The sequence below is a fragment of the Sapajus apella genome, unplaced genomic scaffold (genome assembly GCF_009761245.1).
Source record: "Sapajus apella isolate SASKATOON/1434 unplaced genomic scaffold, GSC_monkey_1.0 scaffold85, whole genome shotgun sequence".
NCBI lineage: Eukaryota > Metazoa > Chordata > Mammalia > Primates > Cebidae > Sapajus > Sapajus apella.
Window position 1 is genome coordinate 8641383 of NW_022437025.1, and position 22568 is coordinate 8663950.

The 22568-nt window shown below is 46.4% G+C and overlaps 1 protein-coding gene across 3 annotated transcripts in view; it reads right to left on the reverse strand.

Moving 5' to 3' along the window:
- The window catches only part of SLC2A9 (solute carrier family 2 member 9), a 229987-nt gene that overhangs the window by 69591 nt on the left and 137828 nt on the right, over positions 1-22568 (reverse strand). For all 3 annotated transcript variants that reach the window (XM_032254204.1, XM_032254205.1, XM_032254206.1), the window contains 2 exons: positions 20011-20198; positions 9718-9828 (listed from right to left, as the gene is read on the reverse strand). In XM_032254204.1, the coding sequence (XP_032110095.1) occupies positions 9718-9828; positions 20011-20198 (299 nt within the window). The remainder of the gene's footprint in view (positions 1-9717; positions 9829-20010; positions 20199-22568) is intronic.

Sequence of the window (22568 nt, forward strand, 5' to 3'; positions counted from 1 at the left end):
GAACTATAAACTTTTTTGAAAATTTCTGCTTAAAAGATGAATGTGCGTAAAAGCTATCTGTATATTTGTTTGGGCAAAGGTGTGAGAAATGAGAGCTGCCTTTTACATAATTATTCCAGGGTGGCCCACGATCTTTAAGTGTAACAAATTAAAACATCTTGAGATATTTCAACTGAAGTGCAAAACAGACGTGTGGTGGGGCCAACTGGGCTGGAAGGAAAGGCCGGCAGCAGACAGGCTTCTCCAGGTTCTCCAGTCCTGTGGATGTCCTTTCCTCTTGGGTTACTTTATAACCTTGGCCTGAGGACATAGCTTCTGCAGTTTCTAAGTGAAGCACGCCCCCTTATCCTCTTACCCTACTCAAAATAAAGTAAAAGGTGGTTTTGTGAGGATACATTCAAACGGTTCTCAAATTTTGGCGTGGAAAAAAATTTTAGTTCTTCAAGGAGCAGAGAAAGAGACACTGGATGTCCAGATGGCTTAGAAATCAGGGCTTCTGGCTGGGCACTATGCCCAGCACTTTGGGAGGCCAGGGTGGGTGGATCACTTGAGGTCAGGAGTTCAAGACCAGCCTGGCCAACATGGTGAAACCCCGTCTCTACTAAAAATACAAAAATTAGCCGGGCATGGTGGCGCATGCTTATAGTCCCAGCTGCTCAGAAGGCTGAGGTAGGAGAATCGCTTCAACCAGGGAGGCGGAGGTTGCACTGAGCTGAGATTGTGCCATTGTGCTCCAGCCTGGGTAACAGGGCGAGACTCTGTCTCAAAAAAGAAAAAAGAAGGAAAGGAATCAGGGCTTTCATACCAAGAGCATTGAGTCAGCAGAGGGCAGGGGATGGTGGGAAGAGCCACCACTTAGAACTGACACAAGTGGGTGCTGTGTGCTGTCTCCACCTGCACCCCATGAGACACATCCTCACTTTCTTTTGGTGAGTAGCTGATGGGGCCCGTCCAGATACAGGGGATCCAAAGGATGTTATCAGAGGAACAGGGAGGAAATTAGGAAAAAATTGGTGGGAAGTAAAAGACTCAGGAGCACATCTCAAGAGTCAGAGGGTGAGCTGCAGGAATGGACTTGTGGGTATGTCCTTGGCCAAACTCAAAAACAGAGCTACTTACTTAAAAGATATTATCCAGAGCTTGGGGTGGGTGGGAGTGGGGATTGCAGGGAATGGGTTTCCAGGGTAAAACGACCTCTTTTCTGCTTGGGGATTCTGGGGCACTGGCTCTGCTTCTCCCCTTCCTCATCCCCACCCAGTCTCCGCCCCATGAGGATGACCTGTCATAACCAGAAATGTATTAGCCCATTTTCATGCTGCTATAAAGAACTGCCCAAGACTGGATAGTTCTTTACAGCAGCAAAGGAAAGAGCTTTAATTGTCAAAGTTCCACAGGGCTGGGGAGGCCTCAGGAAACTTACAGTCATGGTGGAAGAGGAGGCAAACACATCCTTCTTCACATGGAGGCAGAAGGAGAAGAATGAGAGTTAAGTGAAGGGGAAGCCACTTATAAAACCATCAGATCTTGTGACAGCTCACTTACTGTCATGAGAACAGCATGAGGGTAACTGCTCCCATGATTAAATTACCTCCCATCGGGTCCCTCCCATGACAATGGGGATTATGGGAACTATAATTCAAGGTGAGATTTGGGTGGGGGCACAGCCACAACATATCAAGGAGGGTCCTCACTTCTCTGCCTGCTCCCTGCTCAGGCAATGCTAACACTAATGCTTTTGGAACAATAAGCTCTGAACATGAAGAGCCATTTAGCCTGAGTTTTAGCTTCTCAGATCTAGGGGTGCTGCCTAGATCAGACTGAGCTCAGGCGGACCCTCATGCTTCCAGGGGGTTTGGGTCGGGAGCCAAGAGGAAAATCCAGCTCTGCCTCTGCTGGCTGTAACCCTCCTTTCTCCTAAGGTCCTGTAACCCTTGTCAAACAAACTGGGGACTTGCTCTAATATTTTAGGGGATGAAGGGTGTCGTTTCTTCTAGTCTGTGACCTATAGAAATGCCGTAGAATCATTATTTATCAATGAAAAAGGAATGTCTATCAAGGGAAATGAACTGAACTCAGTCCTTTTGATTCCAGTTCTAGAGCACATGTCGGTCTGATAATTCACAGGGAAAACCAGCCTCTCTCCAAGCCTCGTGGCAACTCTGTTTCTACCCCTGTCACCCTCTGTCCTTATCGATTTTGTCAGCAGCCAGGAGGATTTAAAGCATGACCTGGCACTCTCCTTTAAACACCCCTGTCCACTAAAGCCTTGTAGGCAGCAAAGAAAACAACGGAGTGAAGAGAAAACCTACAAAATGGGAGAAAATATTTGCAAACCATATTTGGATCCCCTCAAGCCCGCTCCCCCCACAACCAGCCCCTTGGTCCCTCAAGCGGCAGACACATCCCTGCTCCTGCCTTGGCCTGCTGCAGACATTCCTGTCACCTCTCCAATTCTTGCTCTCTGCCCTAGAGGGAGACTCTGCAGCTTGCTCTCTGCCCGACAGGGAGACTCACAGGCTCAAATCAACAAGCTCCCTGCTCTCTGACCTCTGAGAGGTTTCAGCAGAAATCAGAAATCAGCGGTCAGAAATCAGAAGGCCGAAGAAAGAGAATGAGGCCAGGGGTTGGTTTCCTGGTTCACTTCCTACAGGGACATTTTGGCTGGCTTTGTCCCTCTACCAAAGGTTGCAGCTCCTGATAGTTGGCCTACCCACCCTACATGCCCTCCGCTGCCCTGAATTAACTGCCTTCGAGCTGCTCAGGTTCACCATGTCCCTCCTCCCCAAAGGTTTTCCTTTCATCTGTTTCTTTTGCCTGCTCTTCCCAGACATCTGGGCTCACCTGGAGACTGACCACAGTATTTAAGATGGCAACCTGCCCCCACCTCTCCATTCCCCTTTCTCTGTTCTACTGTTTTCTCATAATATCCTTCACCTTCTGAAACACTGTGTGGGTGGGGTACTCCCTTGGTACACTGTCTGTGCCCCCATGAGGAGCTCTCCTTCTCCACAGCAGGGACCTTTGCCTGTTTTGCCCACTGGCACAGAGCCGGGGCCCCAGTGAGCACTTGCTGAATACTGGAGGAAGAAACACCCTGACCTTGGTCTCATCCTCTAGGCTTTTGAGAGGTATCAGGGCATCTGTGGCATTTTCCGTGTCTGCTTCTCTTCAGGAATATTAATAACAAGAGTAACTGTGTGAGTTTCCCAGGGCGGCCATGATCAGGCCCCACAGACAGAGCAGCTCCAGCAATAGAAATACATTATCTCACATTTCTGGAGGCTGAAGTCCAAGGTCAACGTGTCTGCAGGGCCCTGCCTCTGGGGCGCTAGGGAAGGGATCGTTCCAGGTCCTCTCCTGGCTTCTAGTGTGTTTTGGCTTTGGGCAGCACAATTCTAATTTTTAGTGGGTGTTCTGCCTGTGTGTGTGTCTGCATCTAAATTCTCCCCCCCCCCCCCCCCCCCACTTTTCTTGAGTCAGAGTCTCGCTCTGTCGCCAGGCTGGAGTGCAGTGGCGAAATCTTGGCTCACTGCAACCTCCAACTCCCTGATTCAAGTGATTTTCCTGCCTCAGCCTCCCGAGTAACTAGGATGGCATGCACCTCTACGCCCTGCTAACTTTCGTATTTTTAGTAGAGACGGGGTTTCATCAGGTTAGCCAGGATGGTCTTGATCTCCTGACCTTGTGATCCACCTGCCTCAGCCTCCCAAAGTGCGGAGATTACAGGCATAAACCACCACGCCCAGCCATATGTTCCCCTTTTTATAAGGACTATCGTATTGGATTAGGGGGCCAGCCTATTCCAATATGACCATATCTTAGCTTAACTAATTACAACTGCAATGATCCTATTTCCAATTCAAGTCACATTCTGAGGTACTGGGGACTTCAACATACGCATTTGGAGGAGGCGCAATTCAACCCGTAACAACAGTTAACATTTATTGAGAATCTTCTCTACACCAGGCACTGTGAATTACAGTATGATTATCATGACAATACCTGTTGAGGTTTACGTCTGTTTATTATTGCCACTTTCCCTAAGAGAAAAATGGGGATCAGAGAGGTTAAGTGACTAGCTCAAGGTCACCCAGCTAGCAGGTGCGGGTGACAACGTGTGTATGACACAAAGCCTATATCACCCTGCTTTCTCTCTTTTACCATGTTCTCCTCTGGTCCACGTACTGGACCAGTGTCCCAAGTTTCAGCAGTAAACTCTGAGGCCTTTGATTCTGAAATTGTGGAATTCATTGGGAAGCAGCAGGGACTATAGGCAACAGAAACCATAAGAAGGATTTTTTTTTTTTAACTGCAACTCAATAGCATATTCCATTCTTGACAATTATGAAAACTTACTGCAATAATTAAGAATGACTGAATTCTGACTCCTGATTTGTAAAAGCACAGAGTCTGTGCTTCTCCAGAGTAAACTTTCACCCCGCAAAGCCCCTGCCCTACGTGGCCTGAATGATGCTCACTGGAAGTTCACTCATCAGAGAGTTAACTTGGTGCCAAGCAAATCAATTTGGAAAACCAGCTGTTTCTGAAAGATGGCAATGGTTTATGGTTGCTCAAGCTGATGACTGACGCCCTGAGCCAAAATTAACTGCAGATCAAATGAGCAAAGATGTCTTTCCCTTCTCAGTTTTATTAGCCTTCTGAGCCATTTTAATAGACTGTAAAAATCTCATAAGAGGAATGAAAAATATTGGAAACTTTTTGGATAGGCAATCACTTCAAAGGGCTGGATGAAATATGTGTATATATATGTGTTTGTTTATTACACATATAATTTATATATAAATATATATGTATTACCTTGTTTTCAAATACATTTCAAATATGTATATTTGAAAATAAGGTAATACATTTTCGATATATTCAAATATATATATTTAAAACAAGGTAATACACATATATTTATATATACAATTATAAGTGTAATAAATTTATGTATATTTGAACACAAGATAATACATATATTTATATAATTATATATGTAATAAACACACATACTTATGTATCATATATTTGTTATTAATAGATAATATATGTTTATATATCATATATAAATATATTTGTATATTTTTATTTTGTTTTCAAATATCTATATTTACATACAAATATAATATGGAATTATAATGTATTATATAAATTATAACATGATATGATAATATATTATATATATAAATATGCTACATATACATATATAAACTTTGGAAAGGGAAAGGAATTTACTTTATATTGACACTGTCAGGAACGGAAGAATGGCTTTCACACAGTTTGGATTTTGTTTCCATAATTCTGTCAGATGATATGTTAGTTTCCCATTGCTGCTGCGGCGAGTTACCATAGATGCAGTGGCTTAAGAAAACACAGGTGGGCCGGGTGAGGTGGCTTAAGCCTGTAATCCCAGCACTTTGGGAGGCCAAGGCGGGTGGATCATGAGGTCAAGAGATCGAGACCATCCTGGTCAACATGATGAAACCCCATCTCTACTAAAAATCCAAAACATTAGCTGGCCATGGTGGCACGTGCCTGTAATCCCAGCTACTCAGGAGGTTGAGGCAGGAGAATTGCCTGAACCCAGGAGGCGGAGGTTGCGGTGAGCCGAGATCGCACCATTGCACTCCAGCCTGGGTAACAAGAGTGAAAACTCCGTCTCAAAAAAAAAAAAAAAAACACACACACACACGCACACACACACACACAGGTGGATTATCTTACATTTTTGGAACTCAGAAGTCTAGAGTAGATCTTGAAGTGAAGCATGATGGTGTTGGCAGGGCTGGTTCCTTCTCGAGCCTCCGGGCGAGAATCCTGCCTGCTCCAGCTTCTAGAGACCATCTGCATTCCTGGGCCTGTGACCCCTTCCTCACCTCAAATCTAGCAATGGCGTCACTCCTGCCTCTGCTTCCACCACATCTCCTTCTCTGACTGACCCTCCTGCCTCCCTCTTTCACTCATAAGGGCCCCATGATGATATTGGGCTCACCTGGGTAATCCAGGGTATTCTCTCTATCTCAAGATTAGTCCCACCTGCAACATTCCTTTGTGCTGTGTAAGGTAATCATGGTGTGGACATCTTGAGGAGCCATTATTTTGCCTACCACAGGTGGGCATGGTTATGTCCATTTTACAGATGAGCAAATAGACTCAGAGGTGCTGGGCAGTGTTCCCAAGACCGTTCAGCTGGTAAATGGGTGATCAGGATTTGAATTAACAGTAGCCTCATCCTAAAGCCAAAGCTCTTTCTCCCCAGAACATTTTTCCATTCCACACTCTCAGCTTCATGCTGAATTTAATCTCATGGCTTTCCAGGAATTGGGGTAAATGCTACCATTTTAAGGACTGTTTCCAATGGACTATTCTGCATCTGTCCTTGCATCTCCAGCTCTCTGAAAAGATGAAAGGGGGACAGGCTCCCCAATGTACTTCTCTTCCCTCACCTAACTTCTCCTGGTCCTTCAGCTCTCAGGTTCCTGGTTCCCTTCTCCAGGAAGCTCTTCCAGAACCCCTTATTTGAGAGGGAAGCTTGTCTTAGTGTTGCATGTGGTAATTGTCTGTTTCTGGGTTTGTTTTTCTCTCTAGATCTTGGCAGCTTCCCCTGTGACAGCTGGCACTGTATGCGTGCACCTTAGGTGTCTGTGGAATGGAGGAATGGATGCCTGCATGAATGAATCCATCACCAAAGCTCCGAAGCATCACTTCCTGCTCAGAGAACCTCCCACACCGAGGTTCCTGCACCTCTAGAACAGCAAGACATCATTTATCCTTGGGTCATAGTCAACCTCCTGCACTGGACTGTGAACTCCTGCAGGCAGGCACCATGGCAACGGCCCTCTATAAGCCCCAGCACAGGGTCAATGGCTTGATCATGGGAGGAGCTGGCAAGAGCTCACTAGATGGCAGGGAACCAACTGGCCATGGTCCAGATGACTGAGATCCACCAGGTCCACACTTTAAAGGCGGCAGCAGGAGCGCTCTCCAGAGGCTGTGACTCTGAGTCCTGAGTTTAGAAAGGACCCCTCCTTCTCTTTCAGAATTGTGCAGTCATTTACCCTCCTTTCTGGGGTTGGTATTTCCAAAGAATACCTTGCCCAATATTGTCAGCTTTTAAGGAAAATGATCTGCTAGCCAAAGCATGGGGATGAGAAGGAGTGGCTTCTGAAGTCTGAAATGAATAAGAACGGCTTCCTGTGAAGTCCTTCTTGGACCAAGGGAAGAAGTGTAGCCACTTCCTCGGTGTGCTCCTCTTTCAAACAAGGGCAATCATTGGACTTTAAGGCATAACGTGAGCATTCATGAGGTCCCATGTAGAACACTTCGGGGTCTCGGCCGGGGGGCAATAGGGGCCCCATGATGTTCTCTCTCCCCACTCCCTTGGGTTCTGAACCAGCTGACCGTGTGACCCAGAGTAAGTCACTCCTCTGGGTCTTGGCTTCCTCAACTGTCAAAAGATGACAAGAGTCCCTGTAAAATTCTTCCCTCTGCAAGGATGTCCATCACAACCTTATTTAAAATCACAAATTATGGAAATCTACCTAAACAGGACAAGAATAGTTGCCAATTACTGAGTGCACATCATTTGACAGCCACTGCTGGAATCACTTAATGTATATTCATTTGTACAATCCTCAGCCCATCCCTAGGAGGCAGGGATGATGTCCTTTAGAAGTGGGGAAGCTGAGTCACAGAGATGCTGAACAACTTACTTGGGTTCACATGGCTGAAAAAAAAGACACAGAGCTGGTATTGGAACCCAAGAAGCATGGCACTGCCATCAGGCTCTGAGCAGAGATGTTCAACAACCTTACTCTCAAGACAATGGTTAAGGAAATTATCATACAGAAAATTATTGGAGTAGGACAAATCTTTCAGCACTAGTGTTAATTCAGGGAAGGTGATAATGTACATAATTTTCTGCATATATAATATACTTCCACAAAAATTACTTAAAAATAATAAAATAGGGAATCATTCTGACATAAGATTACGTGAACAAAAGCAGACTAGAGCTAGTATTTAGAATAGGATTGCTGTGCTACTGTGTAAGAAATATACATCTATGCAGAGAAAGACAGGGAAGAATTTGCCAAACTTCCTTGGCTACTGTGATTATAACCAAGGAAGTTTGGCAAATTTGTTCCTCTCTATTTTTCTGAATTTTACAAATTTGCCCTAATGAGCTGCTATTGATTTCTTAACAATACCAATAAAATACTTAATAAAAAACAAAAACAAAAATCTCCTGTACTTTCCCCATAGTTTTCATCTCAGACTGACTGTGTTTTTCCCTTGCTCAAAGTAAAAATAAATAAACGAAACTCGGTACAGTCTATAACTTGAGAATAACAAGAATGAGTCTTGTGAAACTTCCAGAACAGGAAGCTTTGAAATGTTTTCCTCTAATAAAAAGACTGTGAAGTGGAAAGGGAAAGAGACAAAACATCATTTCTCTACATTTTTAATGATACTTGTTTTTTTTAAAAGTATCTTGCTAGAATGACCCATTAAGTGCAAGGTGCAAAGTAAAGTGTTCTGTCAACAAGAAGTCAGACATACAATTGCAAGCCTCTTTCTGTTTGTATGGGCATCAATCTGTCAGTGCAAATCAGTGAGCAAGAGTGAAAATAAATGAGCTACTCCATCAAGGTCACAGAATATAACTCTCTAATTTCAGCCCTTTCTTTTTCCATTTGGAAGGGAACCTGACTGTGCTGCATGCCTAAAATGTGAGGCACAGACCACATGCCTACAAGGAAGAAGAGATGCAACATCTCATAAAGAGAGCAACTGAAGCTCAGGGATGTTGAGCGCACTGCTCAATGCTACATAGCCAAGAAGTGCTTGAGCCAGGATCCAAATCCAGTTTGGTCTGATTCCAAGATCTGGAAATTTCTGCTAGGTTCTGAAGCCACCCAACTTTCCTCTTCACTAAATGTTTGTTTTGCATATTGGAGGTTGAAAAAGTGACAAGCTCTATGCCTTCTTTTGAACATGTTGGCTTATTATTAAAGTTTTCCTCTCCATTATACTGGTTGAATGAAATGTCCTTTCTTTTCTGCCTTGTAAACTCCCACGTTTCAGGTAATGAGATGACAGATAACAGTTTTGAAACATTTTTAAAGTCAGGGCAAGAGATTGGAGACTCACAACAATTCTCTAATCTGAACTCTCAGGGACAATATGGCCCTCTTTCACAGGGCATTCATATGTCATCACTTGTGACTAGGTGAGAATTCAAAGGATGGAGTTATTTATTAAAAGGAAGATGACTGAGAAGCAAAATGTAGAAAGGAATATTCTCTAGACGGGAAAAATGTCAGTGAAGAACTGCATGATGAACTCCTAAAATTAGATGCCTTTGGCATGACAAAGGATGTGACCCTTTAAAGGGATGCCGGTTTGTTGCCTGGGGTTCCCACAGTGCTGTGTTGCCTGTCCCAGGAGGTGTCAGGAACCAGGTGAGAACAGTCGCTCTTCAGTATTCACTGGAGGTTTTGGATCAATAGCCTGGACACAAATGATGTCTGGCTTCTCCCCATCCCAGCTCTTTCTTTAAAACCAAGAGTTTGCTGAATGGTAGAAAACCACACTGTCCTAATTGATGAATTCTGATGGGGAACCCCCCTGCCTTAAAGGACCTTATGAACATTCCCACTGTGCTATGTAACCCCCTGTGGCATTCTCAAAAGTAACCCTCAGTTGACTTACAGAGAAGATGGCAGCCAAAGTCTCGATGCCCCCCGTACTCAAGGTGACATATGGGATATTTGCCGGAGGGATCCCAGCGTTTCCAAAGATGCTGTTGGTATAGAACCAAATCTGTAATGCAGGAAAGAACGAGAAGAGAAAGTGGTCAGTGGAAGGACTTAATCTATTTTCTAAATCAAATTTGGGTAGAAGGTAGTCTCTGGATTCCACTGCCAAACTCAAAGTCCCAAGATGAAGTGGCGTGGATGCTCATTTTTCACCTTCATCTCACATTTTCCCTTTCTTCATTACTAAAATAACTCTTGTACTAGTGGGAGTGCCCAGCTAAAAGGCTATATTTCCTAGTTTTCCTTGCAGCTAAGTGTGGCAGAGAGACAGAAACAGTAATGGTAGCGGGGCTTCCAGGAAGTTTCTTTTTTTAAAAAGAAACTTTTCATCAAGGAGGTGTGCTTCCATTTTTGTTTTTTATTGTTGTTTGTCCTTTCTCCTTTCTGTGTCAGGATGGTGGAGATGATGGCTGGAGCCTCAGCAGCCTTTTATGGATTACTAGGTGACTTCAGAACAGCACTGCCAGGAACCTTCAGTAACTTTGTGAGAACTAGAAAAGGCCCTCACTACACAAAATCCTTTACTGTCATCCATTGAAAAATTGCCATAGCAAATCCACAATGCATACAAGGAGAAAGATGTTCCCCAGAGTTGTGTAATGCACAACCTGTTTAACTATACATAAAGCCCCTGGCTTGGGATGAAGGCCGCTTGTTCGGTTGCTGGCCCAGGAAATTAGAGAGTTAGCCTGTGCCCTCACTGACTACAGTGGTTCTGTAATTTATTATCTAAACATGAGCACTTTTGAGTGTTGACAGCTGTGCTGGGACAACACACGTATATTGAGTGTGTCCTGGGAAAACCAGCGTATGTGGTCTTGGAGTTGCTATACCAGCCCTCGCAACTTACTTCATGTGAGACAGAAAACGTTCCAGCTGGTTGAGGTCTCTGTTGGGGTTTCTACCACATGAGGTTAGACCTAAATCCTAACTGATGCTCATGGGCATCAGACAATCACTGATTAGGAGTTTGTCGGCCTGGCTCCATCTTCAGCTAGCTATGTGACCTCAGGTAATTCACTCTGCCCTGCAGAGATTCCTATTCCTCCCCAGTCAAACTAACATGGCCACGCTTATGTTGCCTGTCCCGTGGGGTGTTAGGAACTGGGTGAGAATTGTCACTCTTCAGTATTCACTATGAGGGTTTTAGCCTGGACACAAATGATGTCTGGTTTCTCCCCATCACAGCTATTTCTTTAAAACCAAGAGTTTGCTGAATGATAAAAAACCAGCACTTTGGGAGGCCGAGGCGGGTGGATCACGAGGTCAGGAGATCGAGACCATCCTGGTCAACATGGTGAAACCCCGTCTCTACTAAAAATACAAAAAATTAGCTGGGCATGGTGGCACATGCCTGTAATCCCAGCTACTCAGGAGGCTGAGGCAGGAGAATTGCCTGAACCCAGGAGACGGAGGTTGCGGTGAGCCGAGATCGCGCCATTGCACTCCAGCCTGGGTAACAAGAGTGAGACTCTGTCTCAAAAAAAAAAACAACAAAAAAACACACCACATTGTCCTCATTGATGAATTCTGCCTTAAAGGACCTTATGGACCTTTATGAACAGTTTGATCCTATTCAGTGGAAATGTTAGAGCACACTGCTCATAATCTGTCAGGTCCAATGTTGGCTGGCCACGCTCTTGCATTTTGCTCTTTGTTTCTGGATGGAGCTCTTGTTTCTATAGATTTCTCTTATTACTAGAAGTTTTTAGCAAAAAATATTCATGTGTTGCGGGGAAGATTTAGGACCTACTTATATCTACAGATGGTTAAATTTTTGTGAAGAAAGTAAATCTCCATAAAGTTATGGGCATCCCGAGAAATGCCACTGAAAACCACTACACCCATTTCGTCAAGTTTTCAGGCATGGATACATCTATTAGTTTTAATATTCTTGTAAAACAAGAACCTCCAGGCTCTGCACCTGTCCCTCACTTGAGTGAACGTTAGACTCCATCGTCGGCCTGATCCTTTGCTGTCACGTCCATGGTGTACAGAGGTAGTGCCTAACAAATCCACTAATTCCTATAGTTCTCAGGACTGTCGCTGAAGCTAACGTTATCCTGAAAACCCTGTGGCCATTGAATATGTTTATACAATCGCCTCCCCTTTAGAAGGTACCTGTGATTCCCAGTGCACCTTCAGGGTTGGATTCCAGGAGTGTAAGAGCCATTTTCAGTCATCAGTCAAATTCACTGATTTTCAATGGCCAAAGTTCTCTAGGGACCTTCTTCATGCCCTCAGGCTGCCAGGCTGTCACCCATGTGAAGGTGTTTGACATTTGTGTTATTCACAGCTGTGGCTCTGAACCCCGTGGCCTCACCAGCTCGTGTTCCTGAGGCTCTCAGCCCTAGATCCCACTTAATGTGAGTCCTTTTGTGTTGAGGCCAGCACCTCCTTCTGGGCTCCTCACTCCCCACAACCCCGTCTTGCTTGGTTTCCATTCTCCCCATAGAGACACTGCTATAGATGTCCCTTAGCAGGTTAGTGAAGAGAGCCATTGTGCATAAAACTCTAAGTTTAGTGAGGGACAGTTATAAAAACAGCAATCAAAGCCATGTTTGTTCTTATATTCATTCATGCAACAAAAGGCAAGAAATCAGCCCGCAGATCCTCTCCCCCAGTCTAGGCCCTGCAGGGGTCCTGCCAGGCTGGCCCTGTCCCCCCCGGGGCACGCCTGGACGTCACACACACTGCCAGTCTGTTTGTGCCACGAAGCCACTGCCCTTCCCCTGTGCCAGTTGACATAGTGGGAAGGTGACAGCCTTCAGCTCTACCTCTGCTTACACTGACGCTGATTTGATTGGACAGTTTGAGGTCGCTGTAAAATAAGAAAGCACCCAGGACACTTAAGAGTGCATTCTGCCCGAGAGCCCCCTAGCTCCCATGGAGTGTGTCTGTGTTGACCTTGTTCACCACACAGCTCTGTTCTCTCAGGTTGCCCCCAGCCTGCCTGTGCCACGTGGCAGAAGCAGCAGTTCTGAAGGTCTGGAGTGGGGATTCCAACCCCAGCACTGCCTCTCGTGACCTGCGTGACCACAGGCAAGTGATTTCACGTCTCAGAATCTCTATTCTCCAATGAAGGGTAATAATACTTTGTCTTTCAGGTGGCGCTCCTTCAGCAAAATAATAGCTAAGCTATTGTAGTAATTTGCTACAGAAGCAACAGAAAACTAATATATACTGGGTAAAGATATAATTCATATATACTATTCATTTATGCGTTTCCTGTGTGTGTGTGAGAGAGAGAGAGAGAGACAGATAGAGACAGAGAGAGTTGTAAACACAGAGGTGGTCACCACAAACAAATGATGATGTGTACAATCTATTTTGAGGTGCAGAAGACAGAGAAGACCTTGCCCATTCATTAAATTCCGTGTTCCAAGAACTGTGCCAATGCCTCACCTACTGTTGGGCAGGGACCTCCTTTTCCTTCTATTTCCTGTTCCCATTTGAGGGGCATCCACTAGAGAACACGTCTCCCTCTCAGCCCAAGGGACAGGGAGTGACGCAGCCAGAGGTTGCCCTCATACATTCCCTGGGCTCTTTCTGTACCTGCCTCCTGCGGGAAGCTGGACACCTGTCTGCTGCCTCCACCCAGGGAGAGGCTTGCCCTGTGGAGGGGTCTGGGATTGCTCCTTCTGCCTGTGGCTTGCTCAGCACCTTCAGGCTGGAGGTGCCAAACTAACTGCCGCTTATGAAGCCACGCTGTCTTATCCAGCTCCACTTAAAATAGAACTAACATTTTCATCCCCATCTGGTTCCTGTGGCTCTCTCTGTCTCCACTTCTCTAACCTGTTCTGAATTTCAGAGGAAAAGAAGGGGGCTTATCTATTGTAAATCCACAAACTTATCTCCTAGGGGACTTAACTGCATTCCCACCACAGCCCGGTGAGGTAGCTATTACTGCTGTCTCCATTTAACAGACGTGAAACAGAGGCTCAGCCAGGTAAGGGTGACCCAGCTATGAGTGGCAGAGCTGGGATCGAACCCAGGTCATTTCAAACATTTCTACTTGCCTCTGCTGCCTCTGGGTGAGAAGGAATCTGCTTTCCTTCCAGAGATGCTAGGGGGAGGGTGCTAAGTCCTATGGAGCAGGGCAAGTGGAATCATCCGAGAGGTAAGAGGGAACAGGGGCGCTGGGGATGGATCACTGCCTGCAGTTGCCAAGCAAAGCAAGACCCTCTCCACCAGGGGCGGGCTGTGTGCTTCCCGGCAATGTATGGAAGCCTGCTCCCTCTCAGCAGAGCTGCTTGATCCACAGCTCCAGCAAATGCCAGCTCCCATTCTCATCAGACCTTACTTCAGCTTGGCAATGGAGGCGGAAGAATGAGCTGACTCTCCTGCCTCTCTCAGTGAGACCAGCTGCACCCCAACTACAGCTGTGCACCTTATGCTTCATGAAACAGGACTCGTGGGTTTCTCACTGGCCTTGAAGGACTAGCAGGGCTTGAAGCTCAGGCTCCTGGTAGCTGAATCCTCAAGGCAGGACAACTGACCATACTAACGTCCCCTCTCTATCAGCTCATATTCACTGGAGGGATGGGAGTCTGTGGGCTGGACAGTCTATGGTGGTGAGAACGTGAACACACATCTCCACCACCCCAGCCTTGCTTTATTTCCTTACAGCACATGTGGGCATGAAACTGGGCAGCGTATCTAGATGCCTGACAGCCAGTCCATGCTCAGCAAAGGGCTGCTTCCTTCTGACCTCCACTCTCTTTCTTTATAAAAATCCGGAAGAATTCGGAGTAAGGACTCAAATTTTAAGAGTGGCCAGAAAATGTTTACTTTTTAAAGGTTTTCTAAGTGTCAGATCACCCAGTCTCGCTTCTCATCTTATGGATAAAAACATAACCTCACACTGATCCAGCTGTTAGCCCAGTGATAATACCTATCTGGCCTGGTCTCCTTTGAAGTCTGACATGAGTGACTGAGGCTCAGAGGGGTGAAGTGTTTCACCCAAGGCTACACAGCCGAGAAGTCGGAGGATGTGGGCTAGAACCATAGTCTCCCCAGTGGTCTCAGGGTGGGGCTCCTTCAACAAAGTAACAGCTGAGATTATGGAGCACCACCTATGTGATTGACCCAGTGCTGGACTTTAAATGCCTCCTTTCATCTATCTTTGCCGCCACTTTATAGTTGGGGAAACTGAGGCACGGGGCAGGCCAAGGTCCCATAACTCAAAAGTTCACTGTTGCACATTGCATGCAGACAGATGACCCCAAGGCTGGCTCTTAGTTTTGGCTGACAGTTTAGGGTGCCCCTATGGAGGGTCTCTTCTCAGCTTTCTCCCTGTTCATCAGGACATAGAGAACCGCTGCAGTGAGATGGTCTCCACTATTATGATTACAGAACATTTTACATTCTTCCAATTTGATTTAGGAAGTGATTTCAGGAGAATCTTTTCAAAATAAAAGCTATTAAGAACTGCTTCTGAAATTGCAATTTGAGATTTTGTACAAAACTTGATTTGAGCTCCAGAACTCCTAATAATGGTTCAACAAATCAGATGGACCTTCATATGGTTCTAGGCCAAAAGAGGAGGAAAGTGCCACGGTTTTCTGTACACACATCTAAGGCTTTCGTGTCTCCTTCCCCGCGTCCCTCCCAGTCACCTCCCTTCCTTCCCCTTCACTCAACTGTTTACAGAGAGCGTAAGAAATCTGGGAGTCTCTTAGGCACTAAGGTGACAGCAGACCACACAAGTCCTAGCCTGCCCTGGAAGACCTTTTAGTCAAGCGAGGAAGGGAGGAGTACACGTAATTTCCCAAGGAAGTGGTCAGAGAAACACACCAGGAGCCCTGTCCTGCGCGAGCATCCCACCGAGTGCAAAAACCCAGGCAGCAGCTCACCGCCAGTGCGCACCCGGAAGCAACGTCGCCAGGCCCGTATGGCTCACTCTCAGCCGGCACTCTGCTCCTCTTCGCTCTTATTTTACATCTATTTCTAACACACTTGGGTGTCTCGTTTCCCAACCACGACTGCATATGAGGAAGCAGCAGATTTTGAAACTGCATGGCACAGAGAGAGGAGAAAACAAGGCTAGAAAGTCATGCTGATGACAGTGAGGTTGGGAGGAGACTCATGCCAGCTGAGCAGGCACTACCTGTGAGATATTTTACACAATTCCAGATTCCTCACAGCAGCTGTGCAAACTGAGCATTATCATCCCCATTTTTCGTGATGGGAGACTGAGGCCCAGGGAAGTGACTATGATTCACAACTGTGTTTAAGAAAAAAGAAACCCCAAGGAAGGACGAGTCATCACAGGTAGATAAGAGAACCACCATGACCTTGAGCATTCTGGAAGATTCAGGAAGGTTCAAGAAAATGAAGGCTTCCCTGCACTAGGCTTGACAATTGATATTGATCCAGTTTTCAGCCCAAGAACTCCCTATCTCTTGCACTCACCTCCTTTTCTTCCCCAGACACTCAGGTGCCCAGCACATGGCATGGGCTGCTCTGGTGCTGGAGACTCAGGGTTGGTAAGATGCAGCCTCCATCTTCGAGGATGGAGACTCACTAATAGCCCTATCCAGGGGAGGGGAGCACAGTGGAGGGGCAGGAACTGCTGTGGCCACCCCAGCAATGGGGACAGGGGGATGGCCCTGAAGCCAGCAGCCTCCTTCACACTGGCAACAGACTGACACTCACACCAAAGCCTGGTTTTCATGCCAAGGACAAACTGCTCCAAAGAAAGGCAGCTGCCTAAAATAAGTCATTTTAAGCGACAGGTCTAATTTTAGAGAAGCTTATTATGTGAGGCAGGACAAAAAAAAAAATCCAACACCAAAAAGGAATTTAGAAATAAATAAATAAATGTTGTTCAATCCAACTTTTGAGCGATTTTTTTTTTTTTTAGATGGAGTCTTGCTCTGTCACCCAGGCTGGCGTGTAGCGGCTCAATCTCAGCTCACTGCAGCCTCTGCCTCCCAAGTTCTAGTGAGTCTTCTGCCTCAGCTTCCTGAGTAGCTGGGGTTACAGGTGCATACCACAATGCCTGGCTAATTTTTATATTTTCAGTAAAGATGGGGTTTCACCATGTTGGCCAGGCTGCTCTCAAACTCCTAACCTCAAATAATCCACCTGCCTCGGCCTCCCAAAATGCTGGGATTACAGGTATGAGTCACTGCACCCAGCCAACTTTTGAGTGCCTTCTAAAGTACGTGAAAACCGTTCATCAACTCTTTAGCATAAATATACTGAGCCGTCTGTGATGCTTGCTTGATATAAAGGTTCTCAGCTGGGGGAAATTTTGCTCCCATGGGAGCAAAGACTCCATACCAAAGGGGGCAGTTTTGCTCCCATGCTGACTACCAAACGTCCAGGGCCATTTTTGGTGGTCACAGCTGGTGGGGCAGATGGTGCTACTGGTACCTAATGGAAAGAGGCCAGGGAGGCTGCTGAATAGCCTAGGACACAGCACAGCCCCTATGACAATGAACTTTCCAGCTCAAAATGTAGATAGTTATGAGCCTGAGAAATGCAAGTTTGGTACAAAGTGCCTGGGCGGGCAGTCCCGGGAGTGCAGCTGGCACCAGCAGGTGTGACTTTGTCTGTGCAGGTACTGCGCCTGCGCCTTGGGCAAGGCCTGACCCTCTGAGAGCCACAAGTGCTTCATCTAGAAAATGGGCATGATACCACCTACCCTGTGGGCCTGTTTGGAGCTGGAATAAGATGACAAACACAGAGATGCCTGGCAGTAATTTACCGATGTCTTAAGTGACAGATCATGTCCCCAGATAATGTCTGGGAAACTGAAGACAACAATGCAAGTCTTCCAAGGCAGCTAAAGTTTTGGGTCCATGTGAGTTCTCTTTGTCCATGAATTTGGATGACAAGGCAGCAGGTGCAGAGGAAAGCTGGACCACAGCACGGCTGTGATGCTGGCATTCACCAGCAAACAGCATGGGTCCCTCTGTATGTAACACGGAAGAAGACTTGTCCCATTGGCTGCCGAGGGATGGCGTGGGGACACAGGCTGAGTGACATGCATGAGCTTGGGGCCAGAGAGCTGGGGCTCAAATCCTTTTTCTTTTCTTTTCTCCTTCTTCTTCTTTTTTTTTTTTTTTTTAATATCGAGTCTTGCTCTGTAGCCCAGGCTGGAGTGCAGTGGCGTGATCTCAGCTCACTGCAACCTCTGCCTCCCAGGTTCATGTGATTCTCCTGCCTCAGCCTCCCGAGTAACTGGGATTACAGGAGCATGTCATCATGCCCTGCTAATTTTTTGTATTTTTATTTGTATTTTTTAGTAGAGACAGGGTTTCACCATTTTGGCCAGGCTGGTCTCGAACTCCTGACCTTGTCTGCTGCCCACCTCAGCCTCCCAAAGTGTTAGGATTATAGGCGTGAGCCACCGCGCCCAGCCTAAAATCCTTTTTCTACTATTCCTCGCTGTTTGACCTTGGAAAAGTGTCTCAATGTCTCTGTGCCTAACAGTGGGGCCTAACTCACAGGGCGGCCATGGGGACAGCTTCTGGTCCACACTGAGTGCTACATGCACGCACACTTAATTAGGTTTGCAGCCAAGTGGGTGGAGGCCAAGCGAGGGGGAGCGGCTGGCCTGGTTTCTCACTGCAGGTTTGTGTCCCACTGAGATGGGAAGTCAGGCCTCGGACTCTTGGTCCAGAACTCTGCTCCAGGTCAGGCAAAGCACCCTCAGCTGGAAATATCATTCCCGACTTAAAGACTGAAGATCAGCGGAGCAGTCTGAGGCTGGGGCCTGACGACTGCTGGCTTTGGGAGCCACTGAGATTTTTTTTCATCATGTGCTTACGGAGTGGGCCTTGCAAATACACCCTAGTGGAGTCTATGAAGTTTACGGGGGATGCAAATGGAAAAAGTATGTCCCTGTGGGAAGTGAATTCTGTTGAGCACTGTCATGGTTCCCAGTGTAAACGCCTCATTCACTACAGGCTCTGCATTCAGTCTTTAAGGCTTCAGGCGTCAGGTTTAAGAAACGAAGCACTTCCCCTCTCTACTCTCCGGGAACAAGGAGCACCTCCTTAAGATTGTCTGGCACGACCTTGGTCTCATCAACAGGAAGAGACAGCAGGACTCTCCCAGGGCCACTTGGTTAATGGAAATAGAGCCACTGACCCAGGTGCCTGCTCAGCCTGCTGACTTCAACCAGACCAAGGAGAAATGTAAACGCAAGAAGCAAGGTGATCTCATTTCATCCTAGCGTTTCCGAAAATAGGAGGTGGAATGTTGTGGTTGTAGCTTTCTATGCTGCTGTTTTTCCTTCTCTGGATGGGAATGACTCCCCTTCACCTCACCTTCCCTAGACATCCCCAAACACTCTCCCTGCCCACCTTTGGGGTGCTGGGCTCATGCTCATTTAGTATAAAAGCAAGCTGTCCTACCTGGGGCTCTTCGGAAGGGCACTGGCAGCTGCCCCGTCTCCCTCCCTCTGGGTTCAGCCAGTCTCCTCCCAAGGGAATCAGTGACCTCAGGGGCAGTTTGGATGCTTTATGCAAGAATCTCCTCTACACTCCCTGCCAAGTGTTCGGCTAGCCTGTTTGCACACCTCCATAGATGGGGAGCTCACCACCCCTGGAGGCAACCCACTCCATCTGTGAGCAGCTAACAGTAAAGATCCAGACTCTGCCTCCCTAAGTCTCCAACCAGAAATTCCACCTTCGCGTGCCCTGAAGAGGGAGGAGACTGTGGTGAACATCCAAGCATCTGGGGAACCTCATGGAGAGACCGCCTCTGACTTCCCTGCCTGCAGCAGCTCAGGCCCCAAAGCGTTTCTTACTTAAAGCCTTGAGGTTTCTTTCATGCCAAAGTTGTGAGTTGAAGACAGCCCAGCCAAGAGTACTTTTATTTAAATCATCTCAATGTCTCTCACTTCTGACTTCCTAATATCCATTTTTTTAAGAAATAGGATTTTTAGACACATCTAGGGATAAATAATCAGTGACAGCATTTATTATGGGCACTCTCTGTGGCTAGCAGCTGAACTGAACACTTTGCATCAATTGTGTCTTTCCATACTATGCTATCCATTTTACAGGTGAGGAAACTGAGGATCAAGCAAGTGACATGAATGTCCAACAGCACAGAGTTTGAGGTGATGACAGAGCTGAGATTTGAACCTGGGCATCCAGGGCCCAAGCCCTAAACCTCCCTACTGGTCCCTCCAGTCATGCAGGAATGCCCACCAGGCCCCAGGACTCACCGCATTGAGGCCACAGAGCTGGTAGCAGGCCATGGTGACGATCACGGTGACCACCTGATAGCGGACATAGGGAGCTCTCAGCAGCTCCAGCATAGACACCAAGCGGATGTTCCTCTGCACGCGGCTGTCAGCCAGGACCTCCTCTACCTCTCGGGAAATGTCTGCTTTACCCAAGAACGTCTGGAAGGCTGCAAACAGGGGCATACATGGGTTTTCAGCAGGGATTAGAGTGTTCATCATGTCTCATGCTGGGCCCTGCAGGGATAGGTCCCACCTCCCAGCCGCATCCCTTAGCAGGGGATGGAACTTGGCAGGGGCCTTTGAACTATGGAGTCCAAAGCCCTTGTTTAAAAATGGGAAAACAGAGGCCCAGAGAGATGCCTTGACTTGCCCAACATCACCCACCTGGTTGGGAGAAAAGCTGGGAGAGAGTGTGAGTCTCCTGACCATCTCCAACGCAAAGCAGAGCACATCCACGATTCAAACCCGTCTATACCACTGGGCAGTTGTGCCCCTGTTCATCTTTTGTTATCATTCCTGCCTCCAATGGCTATTGTAATAGTTGCGTGATATCATATACATGAAACCATGGCTCGGAGCTTCCCACACTGGGACTCATTTGCTGAGTACTCGTTAAGCACCTCCTGTTTGCCTGGCCCATGAGTTCATCCTCGTCGCAGGTGTCCTGAGAGCAGTGGCATGTCACTTGGCCAGGATGCCCTGCAGTCCACTCCAGCATGAAAAGAAGCACGGCCCTTTCCATGTGACCCTCAGAAATACAAGAAAACTTGAGTGGAATTAGTTCCAAAGAATGAACCTTCCCAGGATTCAAACCCATTCTGGTGATTTATACCTTTCTCATGTTGAACACCGCTAACTTCCCCCTTCAGAAAACCTGTCTTTTTTTTTTTTTTTAAATGAAGACCTTAATTGTGCAAACCTCCAAGAATGCATGCCTGAAGGCGAGCTGACTGATTAGACCCTGGAAACCTTAATCATCAGATCATGGGGCACGCTTTTAGAACACAGACTTAAATATTCACTGCTCTGATATTTATTCCTCCTACAGGCAAAGGTGGCTATTGTGATGGTTCCTGTGGACAGTCGTTCCAGACACAGCAGGCAGCATCCTTAAAGCATGGCTTGGCCGGGTGCGGTGGTTTATACTCCCAGCACTTTGGGAGGCTGAGGCAGGTGGATCACCTGAGGTCAGGAGTTCAGGACCAGCCTGGCCAGCATGGTGAAACCCCATCTCTACTGAAAATACAAAAAATTAGCCAGGTATCTGTAATCCCAGCTACTCGGGAGGCTGAGGCAGGAGAACCACTTAAACCTAGGAGGTGGAGGTTGCAGTGAGCCGAGATCATGCCACTGCACTCCAGCCTGGACAACAAGGAGAGATTCTATCTCAAACAAAAAAAAAAAAAGGGATTACACAAACAAAACAGACTGCACCTCAGGGTATGTGAAAAGGCTCTTCTTAAGCAGAAGCCATTAAACTTGTTCCAGATTCTTCAAGAAGCAAGTGCCCTTCTGAAAGCTTTGGAGTGCTATTTCCAGCAGGGTACTAAAAACTGCTTCAGACCGCCTTTTTTATAAACTATAATTTAATGCTTTCCCCAGCATTTATTAAGCGTAAATGAGAAAGCAGCTGAATGAGTAATGTTTCTGTTTCATGCATTAAGTATAATACTTCTACTATTTCCTCAAAGTTCAAAATGCAATATCCATGGAATAAAATAACTAGACTTTTGGAGTAGAAAGCTATTTCTTTCTTTCGTGGGATACATATTTTCTATTATAAAACAAAGAACTTCATAACCTATGTTTTTTTCTCTTTTCATAATGGCTGCCAGGAAGCTCTCAGACAAATTCAATGTTTAGCCCTTAAAACAATTTCCTGGAACAAAAAAAATCTCTCTTCATTCTCTTAAAATTTCCTGTCTCCCGGCTCCATCCATGTCCCTGAAAAAAACATGATCTCATTCTTTTTTATGGATGCATAGTATTCCATGGTGTATATAAATGTGCCACATTTTCTTTATCTGGTCTATCATTGATGGGCATTTGGGTTGATACCATGTCTTTGCTATTGTGAATATTGCTCAGCAAACTAACGCAGGAACAGAAAACCGAGCACCACATGTTCTCACTTATAAGTGGCAGCTGAACAATGAGATCACATGGTCACAGGGAAAGAGCAACACACACACTGGGGCCTGTCATGGGGCAGGGTGGGGGAAGGGAGAGCATTAGCAAAAAATAGCTAATGCATGGGAGGCTTAATACCCAGGTGATTGGTTGATGGGTGCAGCAAACCACATGGCACACGTTTACCTGTGTAACAAACCTGCCCATCCTGCACATGTATTCTGGAACTTAAAATATAAATAAAAATTTAAAAGAATTCTGATCTTTTTTTAAATCTTCAGTTTAACCTTCCTATTGTATATATGTTCACAAAGCGGGTGATACTGTTTCAGAGTGACCCCCAGCCCATGACTGGGGCAAGGAGACAATCCAAGGGCCCTGCCGTTTCCACCCAGTGGGGAAGCTCC